A 21,221-nucleotide genomic window follows, 5' to 3' on the forward strand; every position below is an offset into this window, starting at 1 on the left:
GTGAGAAAAACTTACTTTGCAAATTGTTTTAAGCAGGTTTGAGCAAAATTACTAAACTAGGGAGATGAACCATTTATATCCTACTGGTTGGGTACATATTTTTTTTATGCAGGAAAAGTATGCAAAAGTGTGTAAGAGCTCTCAGCAAATACTTCTCAAGCCTACACTTAAAACAGGATCCTTAAGTAACTTTCCTGTGTCTGCATGGCACTGCAGTATGTGGAAGCTGTATTTCAGCCCTGAGGAGCAGTTTAGCTGTTTTTGCAAGGCACTTTTAACATTAAAAAGCAAAACAGACTCCACAGACAAAGGTGGGGGTTTGTCCATTAATTCTGGCATAGTGCTAGGTTGCTGTACGTGTTCCAGGGCCTGGGGTGACTCAGGTGTTGCTGCTCAATGATAACACTTTTGTGTGCAGCATTGCATGCCTTGCAGAAAATAGGGAGCCAGTGTTTTATGACATGGCTCATGCATGAAGGGTTATGTCTTCCTCCTGTTTGTTTAAAGCTCAAGAACTTGATCTGTTTTCCTCACTGGTATGTAAGTGGCATATCGGTGCTAATTAAGTAAAGTATGTATAACTAACAGGGTTAAAACCATGTAAAGTTACAGATTCTATTCAATTTCCATGATGTTATCTTGAAGACAGTTTGCATTAGTCAGCTCTTCAATTTTAGTAAATAAAATCTGTAACTACCTGTAACATCTGTTGTACTGATTATCGTGATTTTATTTTTCACTGATTCAGAAACTGAAGCACACCATGTAAGAGGCTATGACTAAATTGACATTTTCTTCTATACTGTAATTTTTCTCTGTAAAATTAAATTACTTTATACATAAACTTACTGAAGTACTGAAGTATGAATATAAGCATTGCTGATCAGTGTGAAATGTAAAGTCTGTGTTGCTGGTACAGGTTATTCTTTCACTGTAGAATGTTTAAATGTTGCCTTAAGCCAATCAGCAGCACTGGTTATATATAGTGCCAGGAAAATAAGTATTAGTTTTTAAAGTCAATTGTAAAGGTGGACAAGGGGCCCATCGAACACAATGGAAAAAAAAAAAAGGTGTTAAAGATGTTGGAGAAAGGAAGTATGTGAACAATCAGTGCTTTTAAAATATTTATGAAATAGTGATTTTTTAAATTTTTTTTTGCCCATATAATTTACTATTAAAAGAACTGGATGCATGGAAATGGTTTCATATGTGCCCTTCCATTTCTATAAAGTGCTCATTGAAGTTGTGGAGGGTTTGTGGCAAGTCCTAAGGTTCTTGAGCTCAGCTAAAACCCACAATCAGATCTCTGATGAGTTCTTACCAGCTTTTTATGACCCTGTTATGGGATCTCTCCTGGGCAGTGTCACAGCATTTTCCTCAATAACTTATCTATCTTGGAGAAGGTCTTTGTGGTACCTTTAAGCAGACCCATTCAACAATAAGATGACAAGGTATGGTAAAGCAACCCCAGAGGCAAAGAAACAGCATTAGAAATTTATTCAGAATATAAGAACATTTGTAAAATAAGTATTATAAATGTCTCTGTATAAATAAATGCAGTTTTTACAATTCTATATCAAACACAAAATAGCTATTTTACAGCAGCTAGGAAACTAAAAAGCAGCAACACAATTAAAGCTAATTCAGTAAGGTGAAAAGTTTCTAAGATTGCAATGTATGGTACAGTATTAAAGGAGGAGAAAATCCTAGTAAAACCAGTAGAACAATACTGACATTAATGCAAACTTAGTCACATGTGCTTTGCAATAGCTAACAATACATTCAAGCTGGTGAAGATTTATCCATTTAATTAGAAAAGAACTACTTTTTTCTGAACACACCATGAAATATGAAGTTTCATGCACTCTGGTGACTTAAAAAAGAATTAAAAAAAACACCCTAAGATTAATTAATGAGTGAACAACTTAGGTTTTGTTGGCAAGAACCACCTATTTTTCTTGCTTGGCAAATGTGTTATTTCTGCTACAAATGTTAAGTGAGTTAGGTTGCTGTGACTCAAGGTGATTTGCACACTTGTCTTTAGGCTGGTGTGCTGCTATTTCAAACAGTTGCATAAATGGAGTTAATTTTTTGGCATCTATTCTCAAGGTTGGTGTAATTTTAACAGGCATCCTGGAACTGCAGCTAATTGTTAAACAGTTTTCACAATAACAGTAAACCTTTCACCACTTCCCTATGGGTCTTTTCCAGAATGCCAACAAATGAAGCTGCTTGCTTAGCGAAAATACCAGGTGCTCTGGCAACCTACTGCTGAGGCTGTACAATACTAGTCTTGCTTTTTCATTCATAAACCCTATGGGATGAAAGGGGGAGTGGCTTACATTTACTGACGATTTAGAATTTATTCTAAACCACTTCTATAGCACAGTTGGTAGGGAAGATAAGCAGTAAATGTAGTAAAACAACATTCAGTTTTATGCAGAATCAGCAAATTTTTAGGCCTGAAAAAGGCACTGAGGGATGCTGCAGCTTTTTGTGCCTTTAAACCCAGGTGCATTTTATGCTTTCTTAATTTGTATCTTTCCTTTAAAGACAGGTTTCAATTCAAATACCTTAAGCTTCATTGTATTACGTTTAATAGCTTCTCTAGCTACCAAGAAATAGAAGAAATTGAGCCTAAGAGGAAATCCAGTGTAGCAGTGGTTTCTAGTCCCCTTAAGTGAAAGGTATTTCACATGGACAGTTTGAGACAACTTCAAGTTACGTGGGTGTTTCAGGAGCAAGAAAACAAAACTAACTGCATTTTTGCCACAGTAAACAGTGGATAATTTTCTTTGTGTTTCTTCAGAAACAGGTACGATAAGCTACCAGTGAAGCTTATGGCAAAACCCCATATTCCTGTTAGTGACAAACTTGTGGGCAACAAAAAAAAAAAAAAAAAGAAACACCATAGACAGATACTTAGCAAAACCATAAAGACAGTAAGAAATCAATGTGCCTGCTCTCTCAAGTGACTGGTTTGGTTTGAAAAAATTTCCATTTGCATTATAAATTAAGAAGTGCGATTATCTTGAGAAGGAGGACTGATGAAAACCAATCGCAGGGCATCACTACCTACAACTTAATTTTGAAAGCGGCAGTTTTTTAACTTGGTATTGCAATCAATCGTGTGTGATGTTGGCTTTGTATCTCATGTATCAGTGACTAGAGAAGTAGGAATTGCTACACTAAGAAAAGAAGAAAACAGTAGCTACAGCAGTAAGAGATGTCATGGTTACATCTGAAACTAGCAGTTGGTGTTCAAGACTTAACAATAATGCCATATTCCAAACACAAATGCCCACAGCTGTTTTGGCTGCCCAGCCTAACCCAAGAGTACACAAAACTGGTTTAGGTCCTCTAAAAGTATTTCCTTAGTACTAGAAATTGGAGGAATAAATGAGAAGTTATAATTCTAAATACACTAATAAAACTTGAGGTGTAACTCAACATGTAAAGCAAAAAGGATAGACAACTCCTGGTAGCAGATTCATTTGAAAACTGAGCCTGAAAAATACAAAGTAGAGATCTAGCAGTAACAGGCTAATGAAGTTAATGGACTCTAGTTTGCCATGTTAAAACAAACATGGAAGCTGTTTTACGTACTCGGTCAAAAAGAAGCAGTTTCTGAATGAAACCAGTGTTACAGCAGGCTCCTGTATTTTGCTCCCAAGAGAAATCAACCTGATTGCCATGCTTGGCTTAGTGTTCACTACTATAATAGGCCAACATTTTCAATTCAGTCAGTTTGATAATACAGTAACATGATGTGACTTAAGAAGAGAATGTTAGCAGTAACAAAAACTAACCTAAGAAGCTGTACGAAGACTTCACCATTCACATTCTGTTTGTGGCTGTATATCCAGACACCTACACATTTATAGTTTTGTGCCTATGTATTCAATATTAAACAGGTACATTCCTAACAAGTACCTTTTTTGGTCAAAACAAGTACAAAAAGAACACATTCTATGTCTTCATCACAGAAAGCTGTAGTAACCACTACACATGTGACAAAAATAGCCCAGCTTCTTAAAACCTCACCTACTATTAACAAGAAAAACCAACTGTTTCACAAAATAATTGCCAACACCATGCACTATAAATAGCAGGAGGTCTCCTATAATTTCTTATCCAACCTTGGCACAGACTATGATCTGGCATGGTGAAACTCACAGCCTTTAGTCCTCTTACAAACAGTACAAAATACACCATTGTCATTTTTCAGAGCTGCAACTAGGGTTTCTTGTGTTTTTTTTCCCAAATCAACAGTTTTCCCACCTGATCTGCACTGCAAGCAACAGTACTGCAAGCATGGTGCAAAAAAAACCCAATTCAGCTTATCATCGCCCCACTCTGCAGCTGCCTATTTAGTAGATTTAACCACAGCAGCAAGTCTTGAAGGTACAATTCCAAGTTGCCTGCAGAGGTTGCTCAGCAATTGGGAAAACTATCAAATTATGTCCAAACTGCCCAAATTAAAACCTGTTAACATGAATTATTTTGCTATGTGACACTGTCACCCATGGGACATACAGAAAATGGAAGAGAAGCTGTATGACTATAGACAAAACAACAGACAATATACATAACTATAGCATGATAATTCAGGCACTGCCATTTTACATTATGAAACAGTCCTTAAGGTTAACGCTTACTTATATTATCCCCATGGCACCACTCTGGGATCCCAGAGAAGGTGCTTAAATGTGTCAGCATTGACAATCAGAGCTTTTAGTGTTTGAAGCTACCTACAAGTCAGCCTCCTAAAGAAAGAAATTTGTAATGGCACTGAGCATCTTTGAAAGAGATGCATTTAAAGTGAAGTTTCATTGGCATGTGGTCTGGAGTTCTCTTCTTCTAGTAAAGCTATTCTTTGTTTAAGCATCCGTACTTGGGTTTCATGTCTCTCCACCATGGCCATCATTTGCGATTCCAGTTTCTTCAGCTTATTTTGATGCTTCTTCTTTGCTTTTTCGTAAGCTGCTACCAAGTTGCTGTGAGAAATACAAGGCAACACAAGATCATTAAAAAAGGCTTGTTCATAGTAAGCGCTACAAAAAAAAAAATCCCCCTGAAAACCCCACCTTCAGGGAACTCCAAAATTTGGGTACTGATCATCTTCCTAAAATTTGCTAGTGCTTTAAAACATATTAGATCCAAACCTTATTGATCCATACCCAGATCAATGCTAATCTCTATATTTTTTTTCTGGAGCAAGAACACACCTTTACCAGCAAACTGGTTACTGAAAACTTTTAAAGATCGTTCCAAATGTCAGCTAGAGTTTGCTGAGATGGGTGCTGCTCCACAAGGGCTTTCAAGTATAATTTATTAATGAAAATAACATTGTGAGCACTAGGCTCCTTGCAGGAAGGCAGCTACAGTCCATCCAAACACGGTGCCAGTAAAATCTACTGAGTGAGCAATAAAAGGTGTGATTGATTATCTAAGCCAGTTTATTAATAAAGAGGCTGGAGCCAAAGAAAAGGGAGCAGTTTTAAACAAAATAACTGATTCATAAATTTGACCAAATGGCAGTTTTTGTTTTAATAGTAATGCATTTACTAGTAATTCAATTAAGATTAACCTATTATTTCCCCCACTGTGTTCTTAGCACTGTAGTTTTCAGTGTCCTACCTCCCCCACCTCTAACTATAATCTTTTAAAGAGTCAGTCAACTCGTGAGAATGCAAGGATCCAGAAACTGCTCCTTAAGGTAGGCGGAGGATTGCAGTCCATTACCAGAACATGGAAAAAAAAAAAAAAAAAAGGTGCATCCATCTGCTGGTAGATCCTTTACCTGTTTGCCCTTTTAAGGTCATTAACAAATTCTGCAGACTGCTGATGTCTGATTTCACTGCTCTTTGTGAGTCTCTCCAAAGCACTCACTAACTCTTGCACTCTAGCTTTCAGTTTCTTCTCCCTGGATCAGGAGAAAAAGAGGGATAAAACTATTTTCAAAACAGAAATAACACTTCAGCTTGTAAGTGAATGAATGCTTGTCCTGCGCTGGGTTGACAGGCTGACAATATTTTCCTTACTACCAGTTGAATAATACAGGAGGTAGTTCTTAAATTAAACTTTTCCACAGATTGATTTTTAAAACAGTCACCATTTTAGAATATAGGATCAGAGATGCAGCAGACAAAAAAGAAAAACTCTGGTTGATCATGGTCTCACATATATCAAATCACACTAAGAAATAATCACAAAGACACATAAATAAAAATTTAAGAATACCTGGCATATGCCACATACTGTGTCTTGAATGAGATAGCAAGGAAAACTACCAAGGGAAATCAAACATGGTAATCATATAGGTATTTTAATTAAAAATAGCATACCAGGATTGCTCTTAAAGATAATTTACTAAAATCACTACAGTATCATAGAATCATAGAACAGGACATCAAAGATCATCTAGTTCCAGCCCCCCTGCTGTGGGCAGGGACACCCTCCACTAGACCACGTTGCCCAAAGCCCCATCCAACCTGGCCTTGAACACTTCCAGGGATGGGGCATCCACAGCCTCTCTGGGCAACCTGTGCCAGTGCCTCACCACCCTCCAAGCAATTCCATTGATTTCAATTACTGCCTCAAGTTTACCTAATTTATACTACAGTCTGTATTACAGATCACTAGGGTTTTTTAGGAGCTGGCAAGTCCAGTCCATGTGGCACTGGGAAACAAAAAAGTTAAGGAGAGGGGAGAAGACAGAAAAGGGCAAGCACAAGAAATACAGAAGGAAGAGCACAAGCGTTTTCTTTTGAGGTCTGCTTTTTCTTTCAAATAAGCCACAGTAGTGAGGTTTAAGGTGTCGATATATTTACCAATACTTAACAATTATGAACCAAAAACTAATGACATGAAGCACACCAAAATGGAAGTAAGGTACTTTATAATATTTTTATGTTGCAAATATCTCTATGAGGGAAAGAAAAAGTGAACAAGACAGAAGATCCGGGAACGAATAAGCATTACACCTTGGGGTTTAAGCTGGCTTTAAAAAGCATTTTCCATCACAGGTGAGCATGTGGCATGAGGCAGGTGCTTCTTCCTGAGGAGCTCCCTGCTGCAGAGCTGCCCACAGCCTGCTCCTATACAAGCATGGGACTGTCCCACCTCTTGTGCAAGGCAGCTGATGTGGAGTCCCAGGAGCCTTACTTTGGGACCCATCCTCATAGCACAGACAGCCCAGACAGAAAAACATCAGATTTGATAAGAAGGACATGGAGCTGGGTTAAAGTTAAATTTTGTAGTGTCAAGCCTTACTTTGCATGTATGGAGACATTTTTTTTCCCAAGCGCTGCTGCCTAGAACTGCTTCGCAGTGATTTGCCTTTCCCTCCTGTTTTTGTTGCAGGGCTGCTAAGTGAATAAATTTGATTTCATCTCAATAACAAGACTACCACTAGCTCCCACATAAGCCCATGAAGCCCCATGGGAATTAATACCCTCAAGTTTGTGAAAGCTTCCCCAAGCTCTGCACAGACCACACAGATGCTCCTCGAAACCCAGCTCACCACGCTGCAATTCCGAGGCTGGCCTGGCCATGGCAGCATTTCATAACCAGAGACAAGGAGCACATGTGGCATGTTTCACTTTGCCCGGCTTCAGCAACAGAAGGGCTTTCACAAAGTCAGCCAGGGAAATATTCCAAGTTAGCAGTTTATCCCAACACACTGTAGACACTGGTTTACTGGCCAAATTAGAAAGGACATAAGAGGGGCCTTGTTGATGAAGAATCATCAGTATTCTTTATGTGTCCTTTCACTGAAGTAACATATTCTCAGTTTTCAAATTAGGCAATCTTTTTCCCTAGCAGTTAAAAGCTCACTGCCATCCACCCCAAATATAAATTTTATTTTTTATATCCTATCTTAGCAGTCAGAAAGACTCAGCAGAGTCTATGGTCAGAATCTGTGCTCTGCAAAGAAAACAGGAACAAAAAAAAAAAAATCCAGTTTTTACTTGCAATATAAGATAAATAAAAAAAGATCAGACCTGGCAGAGACCAGACCCGTTATCTAACATGTGTGTGGCACTACTGGTATGACAGAACAGAGTAGGGTAAATTTGGTGCTGGTCTGCTCCAAAAAATGCCACAGCCAGAGGCTCTGGGGGAAGGCTCAGTAGCACCGTGCCCAGCATGGACACGACCTAGCATGGACAGCAAGTCCAATAGAATAAACATTTGCAGTATTTGGATGGGGAGAGAAAACTAGAAATCACATGAGGCTGATTTAACATTACATGCAAAAAAAGGTATAGCTGTGAAAACACTGCACACAGTCCCATGGGAAAGAACCTTGTAGAGCCACAGTTTACTGCAGCTGAAGTCCTTAACACACCTGCTGTAACAGAAACTGTGTGGAAAAGAAACACAGTGGAAAGACTTGGGGAACTCATCATGCATGGTAAAGTTTGGTTGCTACGGTGACTGTTACCTGATAAAACTATTACATCACCTTTTGTCTGTTTTAAGCACTCACACCTTTCAACCAGTCATGTTCAGTCCACACTCAGCTAAACATCAAGAGGTATTTCTTTACGTCTGGCCTGTAACATCCTTGTCTTGCTGCTTACCAAACTTACAGAGACGGCAAGCACCTTGGGTCTTCACAGGCTAGTTAAAGTTTCAGATGCTAGTTCAGAAACATCTAGCTAACTAGGTAACAACGGGTAATCCTTCAAATCTATAGATGCCTCAAATTTACATTTATACCCCTAAACCACATGTATTCTCTGAGCTGATAAGATCCACACAGTTCTTTTGGCTTTTCTTGACGTCTTGAAGTCCATGAAAACAGCACTAGCTAGTGCCTGCTCCCACCTTCATCTCAGGGAAAGCAATGCGTGGTTTGATTGCATGTGCTGAGATGTACCAAAATCTTACAGAAACAACACACCGGCATCTACTTTTACACTTACTGTTCCCGATTTAAAACATGCCTATCTTTACTTCAAGAGGCATTTCATAGAACAGTAACACCTAAGTAGACAGACATAGCAGCAACAGTAAAGGCACAGTAAATACTTTGTTTTAGTCTGGGAAATGGAGATGCATATACACTTGATTAATGAGTATTACATGCAAAATACGTGTAACGTTTTCCCTGGAGTACCGCACCTTCTGTTTTAGTGGCAGATGACAGACCTCAGAGCTGTACCTTACTGGCTGGCCAGAAAATGCTCTATCCCTTTGTAAAAATCCGATGCCTCATAATGCTAACTCTTCCCACTTCTCCCCATTTCTATCACTAATTACCTCAGTTTGGGCAGAAAGAATTGTCCTTTTTTGTGTCTCTCCAAAACTGATTGTTTAGTTGGGCAGCGAACGGGAGTGATAAAGAATCCTGAGACGCTATTTGTATTCCTTTAATGCATTACGAGGTTAGCTGTCTTTATGGGATTTCTAACAACATTTCACTTTCCTGATTGCTGTTATAAATCAGCAGCATACGAACAATCAGCCACTACAGGCTTAATAAGACAGATTTTTAAAACAATAGTCCCAGTCATATGCAGCATTTTTCCAGGATGAGAACGTGTCAAAGCTGCAAACCAGGGATGGGACTGAATTAGATGTGACAACCATAGGGATCCCTGTATGGCTGTGGCATGGCCTGCTGCTGCCAGACAGTCTTCCAGACTCTGAAAAGCAAACCTGCACACAAGCTTGCATGCCAAACTCACACTGCTATTGTGCCCCAGGGCTGTAATGTGGACCAGTATGGATCCTGACAAAGCATTTGTGTGTGTATTTTGATTGGAAGAGGGAAGGAGAAGCAAGTATTTTTAGGAGAACACAATTTCTGTGAGCCCCCAAATCAATTGGACTTCAGAACTCGGTGCAGCTTTTGCTCCCAACAGCTCTTCTTCCCACCAGCTACCGCCACTGGAGCTGCAGAAAACACAGTGTGGCACCTCATGTGCAGAGACAATGAGCACATATTCCCAGAAGAGGGAACAAGCTTGTGATCTGAGGGCATGGCTCGCTTCCCTCTCAAGGGCTCTCTGCTGCCGGGCACTCCACAAGTCAGCTGGGGAAATCCCTCACGGTTTCCTTTCCAAGGAAAAGCTCAGAGTAAGTGTATTCGGAGGCCTACAGCCTACTCCAACATCTGCTAAACCCACTATTTTCAGTGAAATGCCTAAGACGCTGGTAACAAAGATTTTTGCTTTGCATTTTCACAACCAAAATGCACAATGGGCAGTTGCTAAGTGGTTTTTCAAGGGCTTTTTGTGTCACAGTTACAAGACGGTTTGAATAGGAAGGCAAGCGGACAGGGTCTAACATTTTCTCAGGTTTCAAGGCTACCACTGCAGAGAGCGGGGAATTCTGCCAGACCTGTAAAGGAAACTATATAACATCGGACACTTTTCTGCAGTTTCTGTCGATTTGGCCTCCATGCAGTGACACCATGTTTGGCCCAGAATAATGTAAGCAAGGTCTTGCGCACCTTATATTTTCCCTCCTGTCTGGGCTTTTCCAGACATGTTCAGGTTTCATGCACCAGAAGTCTTCCCAGGCGGATTTTCCTGCCTTTGCTCATTTCATCAAGAATTCCCCAGTGTTACAAACAGGAAACAGCTCTTCCCTGGCGTGCAGAAAGTTGTTTTTTCTGCCCCTGGCTTGGAGTGTACCCAGCTAACTCCCCCTCTTGTGAAAGCACAAGCTATCGCCCCTCTGCCCCGGGGTCAAGAGCACCCACAGCTCTTGCCAAATCTGGAGCAAAAGAGCAGTAATGAGCTCTCTCCGAATCAGGAGGTAAGAAAGTTTCCCACAGCCAGGCAGAGGAGTCAGGGGCCTTTGGGGCCTGATTATCCTACGTCTTGCCATCACTAGGAACATCCATTTACCCAGCAGTGAGCATTGCCTGCTACAAGCAGACCCCTTCAAATTCTGGCTCTCCTGGTGGAGTGGCATCCTTAGCTTCAGCTCAGCATCTGCCCTGGAGCTTTGCCTACACAAGGCCCTGATGCAGCAGCCAGGCAGCCAGACAAGGGGGAGAGAGGCCTGAGGTTTCCTGGGCATAGAAACCTGTGCAGGCCAGCCAGCCCCCAGCCATGTGGGGTTTGGGGAGGGGAGGGCAGGCAGGAGAAGCACCTCCTACATGGCCCCTAGATTTCTGCATGGTCCCCGCTTTGAAGAGGAGGCACACACCTTCCATCCCACACTTTGCTCCTAATCCCTTTCCTAATATCCTCCTGTTGTTTTAACCCTGGCATGTTCCCTCACTCCCCTCTCTGCCTTTTCCAGTTCCAGTGGAACAGGGTGACACACGATTGTTTTTTCTAGGCATTTGACTCCTCTTCTCTCAGGAGATAACAGCTGACATTTAAGAGGAATGCAGATAAATTCTCTTTTCATCAGCAGTTTAAACTAACATCTTAGTCAGACTGGCACGCAGAATCCCCAAGCCAATTTGAATGTGTGCCTGCTTCATTGGTCTGGGCTGGCCTGTTAAGGAAAACAACAAATATCTAATAGAATTTTTTTTAAGAGGCAACAAAACAGCACTACACAAATGCCAAAAGAGTCTTAAAATCACCCGCTTTAAATGCCACATCTTCCTGTCTAACCTCCTCAGGCATGAGTAGTCTTGAGAACACCTCTGCTGCCTGCTGCCCGTGCAAAGGCACCCTTTTCCAATCACAGAGAAGATGGAATGCTTTAAAAAAAAATGCTTTGCTGGTGTAAGATACTGTACTGCATTTTTTTCTGATTGTCTGACGCTTAGAGCAGATCTCAAAACGCAGATGGTACCACAGGCATGTGTTACACCACCGGCAGCGGGGAGAGAGGCCAGGTGTGGTCCTGGAAACAACAGACTGGCAGCAAAAATGGAGAACAGACCTGGAGGGGGACAGCATCATGCCTGCCGCATTCACTGCTCAAACCTCTCACCCAGCCCTGCCAGCCCAGCCTGGAAGCTCTCCAGACCTAGAGCTATTTAGAGCTCCCTGTGACAATTATATCCAAGTGCACAGCAGCTCAGATAACCACGCAGTGGCAACGAGAACTACTTATTCCATGTCAAAAATAGAGAAAAAGAAAAATGACAGTTATCTGTGATGCATGTAGGAAAAATAGCTACCCGAGGCACTTCTGAGGAGGAATCTGTCCCTTATATCATCATGAGTCACTTCTCTTCTTGCAAGAAGGTTTCTCTCAGTGGGGCTCTCCAGGGGGATTTCCAGAGACAGGCCATGCCTCCTGAACCCCTCAGGCACCCAAAGGAAACCACAGCAGGAGACTGCACAGTCATGAAAAAGACAAGAGATGTCTGAAATTTGCAATGACTGCAATCCATGCCGGTCTCTGGCTTTCAAATGTCTCAGAGTTGTGTATCTCTCCATTTAACGGATGTGATAATGGGAGAACAGAAATAAGCAAATGTAACTGACAAAAAGCAGCCAAGGATGCACTGGAGAAGCTCATCAATAGCTCCTGAGGACCAACCCCACCTCCCTCCCCCTACTTTTATCCACTGTATGTTCATCCTGTACTTTGACCAAACAGAAAGAGGATTTTACTGATTCAATTCTTAAGAGCCATTTTAAATCTGAATCATTACAATGTTATGTATTTTAAGCGTTTTCTCTTTTCATTTCCTTAGCCTTTCTGGTGGTCAAGATAGGCCTGAATTTCAGAGATGCTTTACCCACTCCCAGATCCTGCTGTCATGAAAATAGGGGGGGGGGGGGGCCTTGAAAACATCCCAAGCCAAGATGCCATCACATGAAGTTTATGGAAGTTTAACATAAAGGAAGATGGCTTGATTTATCGATGGCTGACAGTGTCAGGAAATAGTCACGGCCATGCCTTGACACAGCTTTCTGTTGAAATGGCTGCTCTCTCAAAACAAGAAGTTTGGCACAACACGGAGTTGCAGTCTTTGGACAGGCATAAGGACTTAAGACTGCAAAAGAACATTACTGTGACTCAATAGACACATGGAAGCTATTGCAACAGGATGAATTTCCTATGACCTACTAGAAATACCTGCAGTTTCCACTTCCAGAGAGGGAGGACCAGAGCTTTGTGCAAAATGTACTTTTTGTTAAGAGAACGCAGCAGAACTGTCTGCCTGTTTGCCTAGTGATTACCACCATTTTCTCCCTCCATGGCAACTTCCCAATTAGTAGAATCACTTACTAGGTTATCTCTCAGTTCAAAAGTCATCAGACATGGTAAATATATAGCTTCTTTGCTCTGTTGCCAGATGAAAAGTCACCCTTTCGTGAGGGAGATACTGAAACACGTCTAGACCGACACAATTCATGTAACCCTGCACAGTCATCAGAGATCATCATTTTGTGCCATCTGATGACCCAGCTGAGGTATCAACAGTCAGTCTAGTCACAAAGTGTTTTGTCTGCCATGGCCCTTACCCAGTATTGTCAGATGCTTCCTGCCCAAATATTTTAATGCTTTTAACAGAGTCTCTAAATACATACAGAAAATACAATCCTATGCAGACAGAAAAGCTATCAGCAACTGGAAATACAAGGAGAGACTGCAGGAGGACCTCAACAATCAAAGCATTTCTAGTAAGGCCTGGGGAGAGGGAGAAGTTTCAGTCTTGCCAGCTGGGCTGTTTTTCACAGAATGGAAGAACTTAGCAGAAAAAAGAAAATATTAGTTGTATCACCATTATTATCACTCTGCTAACGCAGGAGTATCTCCTATCTGGAATTCTTCTCACTGCCTCCTTCCTGCTATCTCTAATGCATTTATAACCTGCTATGTGCCTACTAAGTTATAAACTCATACAAGGCACCTACAGCACTCCCTTCCCCTGCCGCAGTGGAGCATAACACATCAGCAAGGAAGGTGTCATTTTAAGGTCTCCCTCAGAGACTGTGCAATGTGCCTGATTTTGGGGTATTCAATCAGATCCTCTCTCATAAAACTGGCCTCTGGCACAACCATCGAAGTGTCAGTGCCAGGCCATGAGGCTGCTGGGAATACATTTTTTCCCTCCTAAGAATAAAGTCTTTCCTGCCAACAAGCTCATTTATGGATGTGTCAAACTCAAGAAAAAACTCAAGAGGCTTCATGTCCATTGAAACATTTCATTAAGAAAGGAGACAAGGGAAAACAAAATTGCTAAAGACTCTGGCAGAAAGTATTTATGCTTGGCTGGAACAGGATGTGTCTCTAAATTAGTGGCCTTAGCCTGCAATACCAGAAATTTGGTAACCTAGATGTAACTTTTACAACACAGAACTAGCAGATAATTTGCATTTCTAGTAGTTAGCATAGTGGTCATGGAAAAGAAAAGTGATTTATGTGGAAAGCCCATAAGATGGATTTTAATGCTGAACACTGCTACGGGAAACCCCGAGTCCTACTGGAACAAATGTATTATGAAACAATAAATGAAGAATTGCTCCTGCTTTGAATTTCTGCAGATTGCCACTAGCAATGACAACTCGGGAAGCTTCACAACACACTGCTAGATTCCAGATTTAAGAGAAAATCCACATCCTCAGAGAGAAGACAGGCTACCTAGGCGGATGAGACTGTTCTGCTGCAAAGCCATTTGCAGACTATGAACACATGAATGCTTCCAAACAACACCAAAATCCAAACCGTAACTGTGTCCTGCTGTTTTATTTGGGTTTCACTCTATTTCAATTAACTGAGAAGAACCTGACAGTTCTGCAGCAACAGAAGGACAGAATGGGAAAACAGCATAGGGGGGAGGTTCCAGGGCTTTCGTCTCTGTGAAGACAAGATGGGGAGCAGGCAGCAAGCAGGGCTGCTGATTGACATCACATTCTCTGACAAAAAGAAAGACTCAAAAGCAAATGGATTTTTGCCCCTATCCTTGAAGCTGCTGTACCCTGCACCAGCGTCTACTGCCTGGAGTAACAACGGATAGGTCCAATTGCTGGATGCATGCACTAATTGCAACCAGCACTGAAATACTCCTCAACATGAGCATTTCAATACTGCCTCTAGACCACAGATTCAGTGTGCAATACTCACTTGTTTCACATCTCCCTTCTGGCCCCCCAGCAAGCACAGTTACTGGACAAAGTATTTTTTATTTTGAATTCTGGTACCTACTACTTTGGTGGGTGAGCCACCAGGATCTCTCCTGATTCACACACAGTGACAGCACTTGTTCTCCCATACCAGCGGGAAAAGCATTGAGGGATCAGCACACGCTAAGTGCAAAGAGTTAAATCCACTTTGTGGCTAAAGATAGCACAGTCACTTCAGACCATTTTGCACTGTTGCAGCACTTGCAGACAGGAAAATGCAGTCTGATTACTTTTAAAACTCTTTTGTGGATCCATGATGGTACAAATTTCATTGCAATATCTGAGGGTCCATTTATCCAGGAAGGCAGTTAGGAACTGCTGGTATTTTTGAGCATAGCTGTGGCTACACAGGTTGCAGTAAGCTTTCTCCATGTGCTAGACATGTCTACCAACTTTCAGAAAGAAGACTTCAGGATAAGGAGACTACACATCCAGATTGATTTGGCTGGTGTACTGATTAGGGAGAAAAATACCCTGTCCACACAGCTCGCAGGAACTGTGCTTGAGCCCCACTGGCAGTAGCAATCACATTGAGTACAGTCATATTTCCATTACACAGGGAGTCTTCACTCCAAAATTTATGTACAGTCTAATCCGATTATTTTTCTTCCCCATTTCTGCCTGACAAACCGTACTTGCTAGGCCCCTGGCTGGAAATCCATGCTAATCAACTTAAGGCCTAGTAGATAAAGCAAAGTTTTTTTTCTCTGTGTTGTCAGCAAACCACATTTCATGACTACACTCAAGCCTCTGCTAACTAAGGTCACTGGCATCTTCTCAAAATCCAGGAGCAAATAACAAGAACAGGAAAAAGCTGTAGCTTGAGTGAAGACAGAAAATGCCAACAGAGCTGCTCACACCGGGACTGGAGTGTGGGGGGTACGATGTTGATGCAAATGACTTTGTTGATGGATTTTATCCACCCACAAACAAATGACAGTTATGATTATTGACAAATGATTATTTTAACCACAGAATTTTGTTTCCTGCATCAAGCAAACTAAATACTCAGCAAGTGCCAGACTATTAAGCAAATGGTATGAGATATATTGATTCTGCAGTGGTAACGATCTTACATTTTTACATAATGCCTTTCAGGCTTAAGTGTCCCTAGGCACACTACAAGTTGCACCTATGAAAAGAAACACTTCAGGAATGAATTACCACAAGTGCCCGAGAGGACATCCCACCGTTAAAGAGGGCGCAAACACCAGAAAAGCAAAATACATTCTTCCCAGCCAAAATTCTTAGTAGCATTTTGGACAGGTTCTAAATACAATAACCACATTAGAGATTAGATTGCCATGTCTTAGAAAAGGTGGAACAACTATCGAAACAGTGAATATCTTTGTCATGAAGTTTACCACATAGCTGGCACAGTGAAAACTGCTGCACAAAAAATATCTAGTTAATGTATAACTGTACTGAAAGCTTTGGCTTAAAACCTGGCTGTTGATAAAAGCAGTTTGTCAAGACACCACTTCTCTCTCTCATTGGAAAGCTAATGCTTCACACAACAATGTCATTCGTAATTGAACCGTGGATCTACTTACATACTCAGGAGGCAAATGCATCATCTGAGTCATCAAATTCACTGCAATTCCCACTCCTGTAATTCCTACCCAAGTTCCAATCTGAGACCAACCTTCTTAACCAAAGATCACACTTCAAATCCTGTCGTCACTAAAGGTTTTCTGCACGCCCTCAAGCAAGTCACGTCACTGTTTTGTATCTCATTCTTGCCTGAATATGGACATTCCTGACATTTTGAGGGTTTCTTAGGGATACAGTTAATCTCAAGGAGAATGGAGCTGAGCACCATGTGAGGACTTTCACCAGCTGGAGAACAACAGCAAAAGAGAGAGGAAGGTTAGAAGAACCTTGATCTTTTTCCTTTTCATAGGAAAAATCTCCAGTCACTCTTAAATCACTTGAGGGTAAGAGCAAAGGCTAGGAACTAAACCTACAGCATAAGTCATGTCTCTGGTGAAGGAAGCTGCTTACCGCCTGAGTGCGTTTGTCAGTTCAGCAGTCAGTTCACTCTCGTTGTACGGTCTCAGCTCAGCTAGTGTTAACGGTGTTGTGGTGCCATCACTGCATTCCTGAGAAATGAGGAAAGGCCATCTAATTTGAAGTTACTTACCATCTTAATGGAAAAAATCTGAAAACCTCTTGGTTCACAGCTACTTTTAAAATGGAGGTGAAATAAACATCACAATTTCACAACATGGCAGTCTATCAACATACCAAGAAATGGACTAACGGATTAACACTTCACAGATGCTTCTAAATGTTTCCTTAACCACCACAGGTTGCTGATTTGCAGAATTCTGCTATACTGTGCAGAACTGCTGGTGACTTATATTACTTTTGACACCACACTTGAAGCAAAGACAACTATCATTACAATGCTCTAAATGCTTCATAGATATGAGATCTATTGATTCATATTTTGTGTTTGGAGCAGGGGGAGGATGGCATTTTGCTTAGACTTCTACTGTTTCCAGTGAGTGGCAACAGGCAAGACACAACACGTTCAACCACAGTAGCTTGCATGTTTTACAAGAATGGCTTTGTTGTGCTCCTCCCCAAAGTGACAACGTTATTATAGCCCAGGCTTAACAGTAATTCTGCAAAGTCCTCATAAGTCAGAATGGAAAGAACCACCTGACAACTGGAGAAGAGACAAAGGACATACACATAGACAAAAGAGGAGAATGATTAACATGCTAAAGACTGCAAAAATCGTGTTTATGCTGATTTCGGAAACTTGTTTGACTCCTGACCTTGCTCAATTTGTCTTTGCTTCCACTGCTGGTTGAACTGAGAGACCTCATTCTCTGCTCTTTTTGCTCTTCCACTTCAGACTTCAAGTGCTCAATATGGACGAGGTAGGCCTGCTCCTGGGCCTCTCGAGTGCTCAGCTTCAGTTCCAATGCCTTCTTCTCCTTCTCTAGCAGGTAAAGCTGTGCCTTGAGTTCTGCCATCTCCTCCTGTTGAAGAAATATTATCAGCATGCTGCTTCACGGGACTACATCCCTAAAGGAAGATGAGGTTAAGCAAAGTTTTCACCCACGCTAATTACTTCAGCGTTTTTTCCATGGAGAACACTATCAGCATCTAGAAAGCTTTTTATAATCACATAGTATATTTGTCAAAAGACCAGTCTATCTTGAGACTGAGCATGACAAGCTATGCCATCCCTTAATCAGCCTCAGAAATAAGCTCAGAGGCAACATAGCAGCTAATGCGGTGCTGAAACTAGAGTATCACAGATCTGAGAGGGTTGCCACTGCTGCTGAAATTTCTTTGATTCTACCTTGCCCTTCAGAGACTGTTGCCCTAAAACCAGGACTGCCTGACTTTCTTATTACACAGCTCCCTAAATGCCAGATTCCAGTTTCTTACTGATACATAAGATACGTAAGAATTAGAATTGGTTTATTTCATTAAAGTGGAATAGGTTTGAGGGATTAGGACAGCAAACACAGATCACATATTCCTGCCTCATAATACCAGCCTCTGTGGTAGAAGAAGTTGAGTTAGTCAAAAAGAGTAACTGGGTATGGCACCATCGGATGCCAATTTTTAATTTCCCTCCTCTAGATAACCAGGATCCCAACTATACACAGCTGGAGGATGACAAAATTGTGCTCGCCTCTATTCTTCCATAAATATGATCCACAGAAGATGGATATTGGTACTTCATAGAAAGAAGCTCAATTCTGAGAGCTAGTTCTGGTGTGTAATTCTTCTGCCACTCTGGTATTTATGACAGGGCTGTCAAGTATTGTAACACAACAGCAGCTATTTGAGCACAGACCAGAAGGCTCTTTGAGTTTAACAACACTTCAGAAAAGTTTATTCCATGAGATGTCTAGTTATATTCTGAACCCAGGAAAACCCAGCGTCCATAAAACATTTGAAGAGATAGTCCTAAAACATAATTTACATTATGTTTTAAAAAAACACCATCAAACAAACAAAAGACTGTCGAAACAAAGAAACCCCAACTCAGATTCATGTTCTCACTGTTGAGCTTGCCATGCCCTAGGTCACCTCACAGGTGAATACTGAGTTCATGCAGCCATTTTCTGTGTTACAGTTCAGTTCTAGACTTGTTCACTGTGTAAACATCTCTGAAAGACAGAAGTTTCTTGTTGTGTGGCCAGTCTAGGAAGAAATAACTTTTTAAATTTATTTTTTTTTTAAACAAAACCCCATATTCTAGTCACAAAAATATCAGAGGTATCTTACCTTATCCTTCAAAAATAACGCTCTTTGTATAATCTTTGTTAAAAATGGATATAATACAAACACAAATCTTGGCACATATTTACACTAACTTTTTCTGTAGAAGAGAATCTACAGTCCTACCAAAAATTTGCTTTCTGTATTAATTGTAAACAGTGCACAGAGGTGTAGCACAGTTACAACCAGCATATAGTAATCACAGGTAATCATTGGCTTATTCAGAACCATCAACCATGCAAAAACAAAATCCATATCCTGAAAACCCTCAGGCTTGGAAAGGTTTGCATGAGCTTTAAAATCGTTCATTTATTCATCTACTTCATTGTGAACTGAAGGTTAGAAGTACAATCAGCTTCATTCAATGTGGTTTACAGAAATTTAGTTGTTAGGCAAACTTATCATTAATTTCCTTTGTCAACAGTAAAAATGTAAACAATACTGCTAAATAATGATGGGGAAATTTAGTTATAGGAGTTGAACTGGATAGTCTGGTATTCTTAAGTGTATGCATTTAGCTTCTTAAGCCTCTATTTCTAAAGCCATTAATCTACTTAGCCTGCTTAGTGAAGGCTGAGAAGTAATTTGAGCAGCGTATTTTGGCACTTATGTGAACTGAAGATACTCTTGACAGAGGGCTATCTATGTGGGAGAGTCATGACAAGATCTTCCCAGGCTGGAAGCTGAAGCTAGGCAAATTCAGCATAGAAATAAGGGACATTTATTTCCTAAAAGAAAAAGGTGAATTTAACAACAATGAATCTGTGGAACTAATTTTTCCCATCACTTAAAAGTTTTAAGTTAAAGACTGGATGTTTGTTTGTATTACATATCATAGCTCAAAAGAAATTTGAGGATCAATGTTTAACTCCTTTGTTTATGAAGACAGTAAGCTTAGATCATCATATATAAATTCACAAGTCTGCATCCTGTCCCAGAAGACATATCATGGACTCCAAAAGCACCCCCCCCATACATTAGTTGTTTCATGTGAAGACAACGTGATTTTGAAGTAGAGAAGCAAAGACAAATCTGGGGAAAAGTGGAAGAACTGTCAGCCAGTGTCTTACAGAGACTCATAGGGAAGGCACAGGAAGGAATGGAAAGGTTGAAGTTAAAAATTAAAACTACAGGTGAGGATTCCAGTATGGACACATACAATCTGTGAGGCAGGGTGGTGACAGTAATGTTTCGTGTGGGAGAATTTAAGTAGCTTCGGGTTTACTTAAGAGAGTTAATTAATTGGTCTTTACACATGCAGTAATTTTTTCCATGAAAATATGTTTTCTAAAGACAGCATCTAAACTTCATTTAAATGACAACACCACCTTTGTATATTTACTATTCCCTTTTTTTCTAATTAAAGGATGCTGGTGAAACATTTTGCAGTTTAACATATCTGCTGCTTCAGAGTGTGGGCCTAAAGCACAAATGGCATTTAGGCATTTACAAAATGAAACCCTGAAGGAGGAGGTAGCATCTGGTCACTCTTTCAGTTGATTGCATAAGACCTATACGACCCATGCAAATTCACAAGCTTCAAGCACCAAATCTAGCAGTCATTTCAGGACTAATTAATTGAATATTAAACAATATTTTGTACTTGCTGTCATATTGTAATTCTGAATTTGGGCAAAAATTTGAATGAAAATTAAACACTTCTGATGCAATATAATCAGAAACACCACAACATCCTCAAAATTAAAATTTGTGTTGGATGTGGTCATGTCAGAAGAATAAACCAGCAAGGACTCTGATATGGCAAAAAGTCCTAATAGTGATGAAAAGGGACTTCAGGAGGATCACAATACACATGGTAGAATATACTAGCTTTCAGAAGTAAAACAAGTATCAGAGCAGATAAATGCCATGCTCTAATTAACTGTATTTTACTATATACACCTATAA

At 40.7% G+C, this 21,221-nt stretch overlaps 1 protein-coding gene across 4 annotated transcripts in view; it reads right to left on the minus strand.

Moving 5' to 3' along the window:
- Window positions 1–1,481: 1,481 nt before the first annotated feature.
- The window catches only part of MCC (MCC regulator of WNT signaling pathway), a 224,358-nt gene continuing 204,618 nt past the window's right edge, over window positions 1,482–21,221 (minus strand). For all 4 annotated transcript variants that reach the window (XM_054809546.1, XM_054809545.1, XM_054809547.1 and 1 more), the window contains 4 exons: window positions 17,849–18,055; window positions 17,067–17,164; window positions 5,804–5,926; window positions 1,482–4,997 (listed from right to left, as the gene is read on the minus strand). In XM_054809546.1, the coding sequence (XP_054665521.1) occupies window positions 4,817–4,997; window positions 5,804–5,926; window positions 17,067–17,164; window positions 17,849–18,055 (609 nt within the window). In that variant the 3' untranslated portion in view covers window positions 1,482–4,816. The remainder of the gene's footprint in view (window positions 4,998–5,803; window positions 5,927–17,066; window positions 17,165–17,848; window positions 18,056–21,221) is intronic.

Source organism: Grus americana, chromosome Z (genome assembly GCF_028858705.1).
Source record: "Grus americana isolate bGruAme1 chromosome Z, bGruAme1.mat, whole genome shotgun sequence".
NCBI classification, from domain to species: Eukaryota; Metazoa; Chordata; class Aves; order Gruiformes; family Gruidae; genus Grus; species Grus americana.